Raw genomic sequence first — 9127 nt, 5'->3', positions numbered from 1 at the left:
ACATTAATAAATTAAAATAAAAAAAAAAAACAAAAAACCAACAAACACCATTCTTTTCTCCCTGATTTGCCCTCATATTCAGAGACTCCAGGAAACCTGAAGATAGCTCCTCCAAATCAAGACTTTCAGGTTTTTAGGCAATGAACTGCAAAAATCCATGACTGGTACTTTTGTTTAGGCCATTTCTGGATACAGTGTTACTGTAACTTGAAGTTTTACATTACATACACATAAACAAACGAAAAACAACAGGCCAATATCAACTTAAACTACCTTTAACTTTTCCAGGTTTACCAAAGACTGAATTCCACAACTCCATAATGACTTCATTTGACAAAATCAGATAAAAGGGTTCCTTACATACATTTGCCAATTAGGCATCTATTGAAATTGTGACTATTCTCCATTCAGAATATTCAGAGCTAATCTTTTTCTACTTTCTGCCAGCGAATATTCCCTGAAAAGCTGTAATAGGCATCACATGAAGATAAATGCTGAGGGTAACCACTATTGAAAAGAATCCATAAATACTGTCATCTATCTATACATATAAATATATAAAGATAATAGAGAACAAGCAAAGGGGGACACTGTCTTTTAATAAATTTTGGAATTAAAAAGTCACTTAATAAAACTGCAATTGTATCACATGAAAAAGTTTACATGCAGGTCATTTATCTCTGATTTTTTTCCCCATAGAAAATGAAAACCTTTGTTAAAACCCATAAAGTTGTCTCCTACGGCCAGTTTGGGTATATTCTGAAGGGGCTGCATGAAGTCAGCTTATGCTAATCAAGCAACCGTTGGGTATGAAAGAAATTTCAACTAATAACAATTAAGATATATATATATATATTTATAACTCCAGGTCCTCAAAGGAAACGGTCATAGATCTTGAACAAAGTTTTGAGTCATCATGAAAGAGCCCAATTTTAGCATCTGCTAGGAGATGCAATGGTGAAACTGGCATTAAAACCTAACAGAAATGAGTTACTTTAGAAGCTATACATTTTTTTTCCCCTACTGAAAAACCCATGATTTTGTAGATTTCTTACTCCTATTTATATTTATGACTCAGTAATACCATGCATTTAGCAAACTGGCTTAAATTCTGCATCTACTTAGGTCTATTGAATTTTTGTATGAAAATAGCACATGGCCATGAAGCAGAAAACAGCATCATGTGTGCGTGCCACCTGACTTTTTCTTCCTCCACATACGTGCACAGCACTTCAGGGTGACAGTGAGGAAAACTACGTAAAAATATCCAACTCAAAGCCATTAATCTCCAGTGCAATGGATCCTGAAAGAAATCCGTCATCCCAAATCCATGGGATTATCCAAAGTTTCTCCAACTTCTTACAAAAGACAAACTCAATGCAATTTGGTTAGAATGCCAGTTTCTTCAAGAAACTGATATTTCAGATAAAAATAGCAAGATCCTCTTAAAATGAAACTTCAACTGCTTTGTCACCACTCAATCATTTTATGAAGAAAAAAGGCATTGTTACAATGGCTCAAAATCGTTCCTTTAGTTATAAGTAGAATTGGTCAACAGGTTGATTGCATCTTCTAGCTAGCAAAGGTCTTTCCCACATCTTCTTTCCCTTTGTATTTCCTCTTGCCATGTGTGAAGGGTATATATCTGTACTTTATCATATGCTGTAAAGAAAAAACAATTTTTAGGGGCAAGAAACTTAGATAATGTTTACAAACATGTTTCATAACACACAAAATTAATTACGAAGTCCTCTACGAAAACAGTTCTTCAGTATTGTAAAAGTGAATCATAAACCAGTTTATATTTAAATAATGCTATGGGCTCAGCCTTCTAAATATAAAATTTGGTTCTAGCCAATGACATATAGAGTACAGTGAAGTTTACTGGTTAGGGGATTGCAGAAGACATGATATAATATAAAGACATTAATTTCCTACATTTCACTTTATAACTTTGAGAACTGGTACTTAGCCAAAATCCTGCATGTCTGGAAAAAATGCTTCTCCTTTTAAAATCAAAATTTTGAAAACAATTTTTAAGTAGTTTCTTTAAAAATGTGTCTGAATGATTTGCCTATGTTTTTCTTCCCCTTCTCTCCATCCACTTGGCTTGGGCAGATTTTTCAGAACTCCCCTTTTAATGCACCAGAGACTCTAAAAGACTTCTTTATTTAAAGCAGCCATAGGTAACTGAAAAAAGGATGTGAATCAGAAATTTTGAGACAACCTGTATAAAAAACAGACTGAAATTTAAGATCAGAACTATTTGAAAGTAAGTATCAAACGTTGTATATGTAGTATATGAAGCTTTTTCCAAGTATTTTTGTTTCTTGCTATCCATATTTGCTCAAAGTTGCAAATATACAACTAATGCTCAAGCATTAAGTGTTCAAATGAAATAAATATACACGTGTAATAATTATAATGTGCTTAAGTGGATGGATGGATAGTTTGACACAATACTATACATTTTGACATCACGTGCTACTGTCTGTTCTTGGCAGGTTACCTTGATTTGCCTCTTCATAGTGATACAAAACAGCATAATGAAGTACATCACAAGGATTGGCCAAAAAACTGGAACGTTGAAAGCCTCAAAGAACGTACATGCCATAGCAACCAGGATGCCTTTAGTGGCAGAGTGCCTTAAAAATAACATTAATAATTAATCCTTCAACCCCAGTCACCACTAATTTGATGCAGATATTCAAACATTTCAGAAACAAAGTTTACACAGATAGATCCACTCACCAGAATTTAAACTCTGGGAGCCTTCTAATGAAAGGCCGAAATTCTTCATTTTGCCTTGTAGGTAAGGAAGGACCATCATCTGAAGAAAACATAAAAATGAAAAAAAGCACAACAAAAATCAGCCTCCCTCACAGACTTTTTTTAATGTTTAAAAAAACAACTTTCACTATACACAAAGATCCAACTGCAGCGTCTGTGTTAATATAACAGGGTTCATTTCCCATTAGAGAAAGAGAACTAAAATCACTGCCAGGTCATGTGAGTCATTACAAGGAGAATTTAAGCATCATAAAACTTCTGTATAAATACAGAACACTTACACAATATGGAACATGTTCAACCCCCAAAGAGAAAAACTTTTTAAAGACAAAGTTTGTAACAACTCCTAATATCAAATAGCATAGTTTTTGTAAGTTCAAAAATACAGTGGTCAGGCTGGAATTGCACACACTTAACATTACTCCATCAGATAAAATGAGCTGGCAGCTTAACTAAGATCAGAATTATTGTGGAATGAACTGTTCATCGTACCTGAATCTTCCATTAAAGATGGGTCTACCTTTGGCGACAAGAAAGCTATGAAGAGATTTAGATGGTAGATTCCCAAGGCATATGTCACAATGTACCAACCCTGAAGAAAAGAGAAAAAAAAGAACTAAGATTAAAGAATTCCTGAAAACTACTTTCAGATACTGATTTTTCAAGATGAAACAATGTTTTTTTTTTCCTCTTTCCAAAGAAGCACTTTTCTATACCCTCACATTCACATGAAAAGTTTTCCGTATTTGTCTAAAAAAGACAATATTCTCATTGCATAAAATAAACGTTCAGACTCTAGAAACAGATGAAATCACCTTTATGAATCTACCCAGTAAGAGTTCTTGGCCTTTCTTTCAATTAAGATGTTTTCTGATATTTGTGTGCTGACAGCTAACATATGTAATAGTTTTCATTTAAAGCTACTTAAATATTAATTAAACTTGCTGGAATACAAATAAGCAAAGATGAAAAATCTATCACCCTTTGTAAGCTAAACAATTTCTAAGTTTTATTACAGTAAACCTAAAACAGTAATTACTACAAGCCGAGTAGTGCAAGTCTCTGACGTATTAATGGATTTAATTAAAACTTTTCTCAAGCATCTGGTTTCTACGTTCAAGACTTAGATATCATAAAAGCAGCATAAAAGTATAAACAGCATAAAAGCAACAATCTTTAAAATAATCTTTGCAAGCTTCCATCACTTAAATGTTCCTATTAACTACCATCTGTATGGTTTTCACATTCAATTTGTAATCTCCAGTTTTCAGGAACAATAATTGTCAAGCTCTTAACTCAATTGGAGATTGGCATGAAATGGAGACATCTGATTAGCGGAGAATTAGTCTGCTGATGGCCTGCAGTGACAGAAGTGCCAAAAAAACAGTTCTTTATGGTTTGCATGACAGAAAGTAACCACTGGCTCCTGAACAAGCTACACAGCTTTAAAAATAAAAACTTAATTGCAAAAGAGTTTTCAGAATTTTATTATGTAATTTCATCAGAATTACTGGAGTGTTTCCACCTTCTGCTACCATCAAATAAATTCTTAAGCACTCTCAAATTTTTCAGTCTGAGGCTGCAAGTTTAACACCAACAAGACACAGTGTCACTTCAGACTATCTTATTTAGTGTGTTTTAATGATACGGTAATTCCAAAGTAGCATACTTCAAAAATACTGTTAACACAATAAATAGAACAGTAATGATACCTACTACTATCTGAGCAGTGAATCCAGTTTTCCTACCTGTAGTAAATAAACTCTAATCATGTAGATAAAACTCAGACCCAAAGTTACAATCCATCGCACTGCAGTATATGGAGTAGACTTGTCTAACCACGATTGGTAGATCTAGGAAAAAATACAAAGTGCACATCAGTAAAATACGTCACGCACAATGAATAATGTACATTACAGGGTAGCAGTAGAAATAGCAAGCATTTGTAAAGACACTTTGGGAAGGAGAAAAACATGAAACATCATTCTTCTTTATTATAAACATGCCTATAAGCATTTGAAAATACAAGTTTGCTATTTTCACAAAAGCTAAAAAAAAAAACCAAACACACAAGACAACAAAAAAAAACAAATCCCAAGCGTCATAGGAATTAGGATATCATAAAAAGACATAGATACTCAGTATTTCATTGTTTATTTTCCTTAAGTTTACTTTCCTTAAGACCATTCTGGCAGGGAATCTAAGGTAACTCCTCATTTTTGATGACAGCAACGTATTATCGCTGTGCATTGTCGCCCCAACCCCCCCATTAAGTATTCCATTAAGCTACATATCGTAATATCTGTTGTCTATTTCTAAAATATTTCAAAATGTTTTTTCCTTCTGTACAAATTTTAGCATTTCAACAATTGATCCAAAAAGTAATGCGGTTAAGAAGTTGCACTGAGACCTTCTCCTGATGTAGTCACAGAAATCCTACAGAAAACCAACCTGTCCAAGTCTTGTGAAAAATCTATAGACCACAGAAGGCTTTCCATGAACAGACTCACCAATACTGTCCCCTTCTGACATGGTTGCTGTAGAAATAAAACACAACACACAGATTTTTGTTTTAAATGTTATCTAAGCTCAAACTTCACAGCACATTATCCGAACCAACAATTATATATGACATTCTTTTGTATAACCCTGTTTGAAAAATTATTTTTACTGAAGTATTCTTACAGAGAGGGCATTTACTCCAAAAGAAATTCATTTCCAGAAGCAATTGTCAAGAAAGTAAAGAAAAGGGCATTTTTACAAAGGCCAGAGAGGATCCGATCCATTTTAGGGAGGGGAAAAAAGTCCATACAGAAATGCAGGAATGAGCCTCGTTAGACATCTTCACCTTGGTAAGGCAGGAGCTGAGTTCTAACATCTAAGCATTGAGATATGTACTGCAGCACCACCCTCCTGTCACCTCAGAGTCTAAAGGCAAAGAACAAAACCAAAATAAATACATATTTGTTAAAAGCTGCTTGGGAATTTCAAATACAGGGTAACTAGACAACAAAATTTTTTAATTTCAGAACCGCACACCAGTGGTTAGAGACACAAACCGTTACCATAAACACCTACATCATCAAAACACAAGTTTATCTAAAGAACACGGGCAGCTTAGCAGTCGCAGAAAAGTTTTATGCATAAGTACAACCGTAATCATAAAAAAAAACCAACAGGGGCAGGATTCTGGATTTGGGTTAAAAAAATAAAGTTACTTAGGGAATTATTTTTAAGTATGCACTTCTGCTACCAATCTTTACTTTTCACTTCTGTTAAGCTCAACAAAGCTTCATCATTCACTGGAATACATAAACCAAGCAAAATAAACTGGATTTTAAACAGAATCATTTTTGCCACATCATCAGAAGTAATCCATGACATTACTTCCTGGAGTCCCCTTCTGTGGGTGGGACTACAGCTCTGGGATAGCCGGAGTACTTTTGCTCCTGTGTCAGCACCTCAAGAGCCTCACGTGACCACACAGATCTGTGAAACATTACTAAGGAAAAAAAAAATCAAATAGAAACTCATACAGAACAGATATGGACGTTTTCATCACAGGCAAAAAGGCAGCAATTATTACGCTCCCCATCCCCTGCACTGCAGAGGAAAGAAATTACTCAGCACTATGAGCTGAGCAGCACTTTGTGCTTGATTTGGGGTGGGTTTGAAATGTCCAGGAATATAAGGGCATAACAAAAAACATCCAATCAATTGATCAGACAACAATTCTCTAAAGATGCCAAACCTCTCATATTCCCACTGGTCATTTTACAGCTATGTACACCCCAAATCTGTGCTAACAGCAGACCTGACATGCCCATCCTGCAAACCTGTTAACCTACATAGACCCACTGACAGATCGCGTACATGAGTCTACGCATGGCTTCCCGATGGAGTAGACACTTTGCTTGGTGTAAAAAGTTGTCATACATTGGATTACACGTGCCCATGTATCCTGCATGCATTTCTTCCCCAGCAGCCCAAGGAGCACAAGCAGCTAGTGCTGTGTCCCAGAAGAGCCCTCGCTGGCTCAGTTTCAGCAGCACAGAGTAAAGCACCACATGACAGAGCTGAAGAATTTCACTTACTATTTCTCACCGCCTTACAATATTTACTTAAAGAAGGCCTGTAATAAAACAAGAATCAAGAAAAGCGATCTTTGGCATCGGAGCTGGTTTACAGTTAAGGACCCAAGCCAGATCTCGGTGGTATGGGGGCACAATTAAACCCAAGCAACAGCAATTCCTCTCTCAGAACATGACACAGAACTTCACTGTTCAGCATAAGGAGTGGTGCCAACCCTCCAGCCAGACCCGTAATGCCAAGGATCAGAAGGACACACAGAAATTAACAAAAGAAACAAATGAATAGCTTGCTACAAGCAGAAAGCAGAATCGTACCCAAACTAAATTGTGTCAAAAAGCATCTCTCTGCTGAAAAATTCCAAGAGGGTGGACACAAGCTCTCCAACTGCTATGTGTTTTTAACCACAGCTATTATAGCAATACCATTACAAATGTCATTGCACCCTGGAGTTGTCAAAAATGCCATGACCTGGGGCCAGAAGTCATTTAACTCAGCTGCTGCAACGTCACACCGCGAGCACAGGCTTCCTTAACGTACGGATGAAGGTACCGGGGAAAAGCCGCTCTGCAGCTGGCCCGAGTTCCCTCATCTCGTGAGGGAAGCCGCCTTGCCCAGAAGCGACGGGCACGGAGCTGGCCGAGGAACGGGCACCGGGCAGCCACCCCCGGCACGACACCGCCGTAACCAAAGCAGCCGAACAACGGCACCGAATAAAACCCCCAGGGGAGAACAAAGAAAATAAATCGCAGGAGACGAGCGGCGCGGGGAGGGGCAGAGCGGGCCCGGGAGCGGCCCGGGAGCGGCCCGGCGCGGGGTGCGGCAACGGCCGCTGGGAGGGCGGAGCGGGCCCGGGGGCCCCAGGACCGGGCCTGGGGGTGTCGCTGGGGCTGCCCCCGGGGCTGCCCGTGCCGTCCCCTGCCCGTGCCCTGCCCGTGTCGCCGCTCCCCGCCCCCGGCCCCGCTACTCACCGGCGGCCGTGCCGGGCCCTGCCTTCCGCCCCCGCCCCCCGCCTCTGCCGCCGCAAGATGGCGGCAGGAGGGCAGCCGGCCCGCTTCCGCTTCCGGGACACGGCGGGAGGGGCGGGGAGAGGCTCGCTGCCAACCCGCCATTGGCGGCCACCGGGGGAAGGCGGGAGGACGCGGCGAGGGGAGGCAGCGCATGCGCAGATGGCGCGGGGTCGACCGAGGGCGGGCACGCCACGCCCCTCCCGCTGCCGAGCCAATGAGCGCTGGGCGGGTGGGGCCGGGGGCGGGGTCACGCAGGGGGCGGGAAGGCGGTGCCTGCAGGGCGCTGGGGCGGCGGCACGTGACCACGCTCGGGGGGGGGCGCTGAGGGGCTCGCGCTTCCCGCCCTTAGCGAGCTCCCGTCAGCGAGCCCCTGCAGAGCGCGTTGTAGCCAAACTCCGAAATACGCGTCCTGGAGGGAAAGCACTGCTCCTGTGGCCCTTTGTGCTCCTTAACACTTCTCTAAGGGCAGTTATTTGGTTTTCCATCTGCTCTTTCTGTACAGCTGGAGTGCTGTCGGCCGCCCTATGCAGCACAGGGCATCCCGGCAGAGTACGCTCAGTTCGCACCAGTACGTTTATTTTCCTCATTTTTAAAATACAGCGTCCTTTATAGTCTCTAAACCTGTTACGCTATCTGAACAGGAAGGCAAACGTAGCACCCACTGCTTATATCTTTTTAAACAATGTAGTAAAGTAGCTGTGGAACCTGCAGACTGCTGTGCAGGTCAAAGCGTCAGTTTCAAGAGTTCAGTGGAGGGTTTCTGCCTTTGTATACTTTGTAAATCCTTTTGGGTGTTGACGTTTAAATGCTAAGATAATGAGTAGGTGAGTCCAAAGCATGTGAAGATGCTAACAACACGGTCTAAATTTAATAATATAAAGGAGAAAAATATGAGAGTTCCCCAACACTTGTCAAAAACAGAGGTGGACATTCGTATGTGGAGAAGGGTTGGAAATTGCAATTGTACAATATATTGTGATATTTTCTAGGCCATGACCACCTGTTCTCCAAGAACAGAAGTGACTGTGAGGGCAAGTTTTTCAATGTGGAAATTACAGGGGACAGATTTCACCACAGGACATTAACACGTGAGCCTTTTTACTTGTTAAGCGTTATGTGTCTTTTTAATAAATAGGTCTTTATCCCCGTAAATTTTAATATATAACCAGAGCTGCCAAGCTGATTTAGTCTACATTGATGGTCTTTCATGACAGTTGTTAAAAAGTCATGTTTTTCAG

At 40.2% G+C, this 9127-nt stretch overlaps 1 protein-coding gene across 3 annotated transcripts; it reads right to left on the bottom strand.

Moving 5' to 3' along the window:
- Positions 1–579: 579 nt before the first annotated feature.
- RER1 (retention in endoplasmic reticulum sorting receptor 1) lies at positions 580–8000 on the bottom strand. 3 transcript variants are annotated; one of them, XM_027443161.3, is made up of 8 exons: positions 7851–7990; positions 5639–5718; positions 5242–5327; positions 4539–4643; positions 3283–3382; positions 2752–2830; positions 2510–2645; positions 580–1662 (listed from the first exon to the last, which is right to left on the bottom strand). In XM_027443161.3, exons 3-8 carry the CDS (start codon positions 5320–5322, stop codon positions 1573–1575), a joined length of 591 nt encoding a protein of 196 aa, XP_027298962.1. In that variant the 5' UTR covers positions 5323–5327; positions 5639–5718; positions 7851–7990; the 3' UTR covers positions 580–1572. The 3 variants fall into 3 exon arrangements, with proteins under 3 accessions (XP_027298962.1, XP_071882972.1, XP_027298961.1); XM_072026871.1 differs by lacking the exon at positions 7851–7990 and adding an exon at positions 7351–7808; XM_027443160.3 differs by lacking the exon at positions 5639–5718 and having other exon boundaries at positions 7851–8000.
- Between the last annotated feature and the right edge of the window lie 1127 nt (positions 8001–9127).

The sequence above is a fragment of the Anas platyrhynchos genome, chromosome 22 (assembly GCF_047663525.1).
Source record: "Anas platyrhynchos isolate ZD024472 breed Pekin duck chromosome 22, IASCAAS_PekinDuck_T2T, whole genome shotgun sequence".
Classification (NCBI taxonomy): domain Eukaryota; kingdom Metazoa; phylum Chordata; class Aves; order Anseriformes; family Anatidae; genus Anas; species Anas platyrhynchos.
This window is presented reverse-complemented; position numbering and strand designations above follow the sequence as displayed.

Coding starts and splice junctions, on each gene's coding strand:
- RER1 (XM_027443160.3), bottom strand. CDS start 5,322: ATGTCAGAAGGGGACAGTATTGGTGAGTCTGTTCATGGAAAGCCTTCT. Junction 2,646..2,751: donor CTCCCAGAGTTTAAATTCTG/GTGAGTGGATCT, acceptor GTTATTTTTAAG/GCACTCTGCCACTAAAGGCA. Junction 1,663..2,509: donor CTATGAAGAGGCAAATCAAG/GTAACCTGCCAA, acceptor TTTTCTTTACAG/CATATGATAAAGTACAGATA.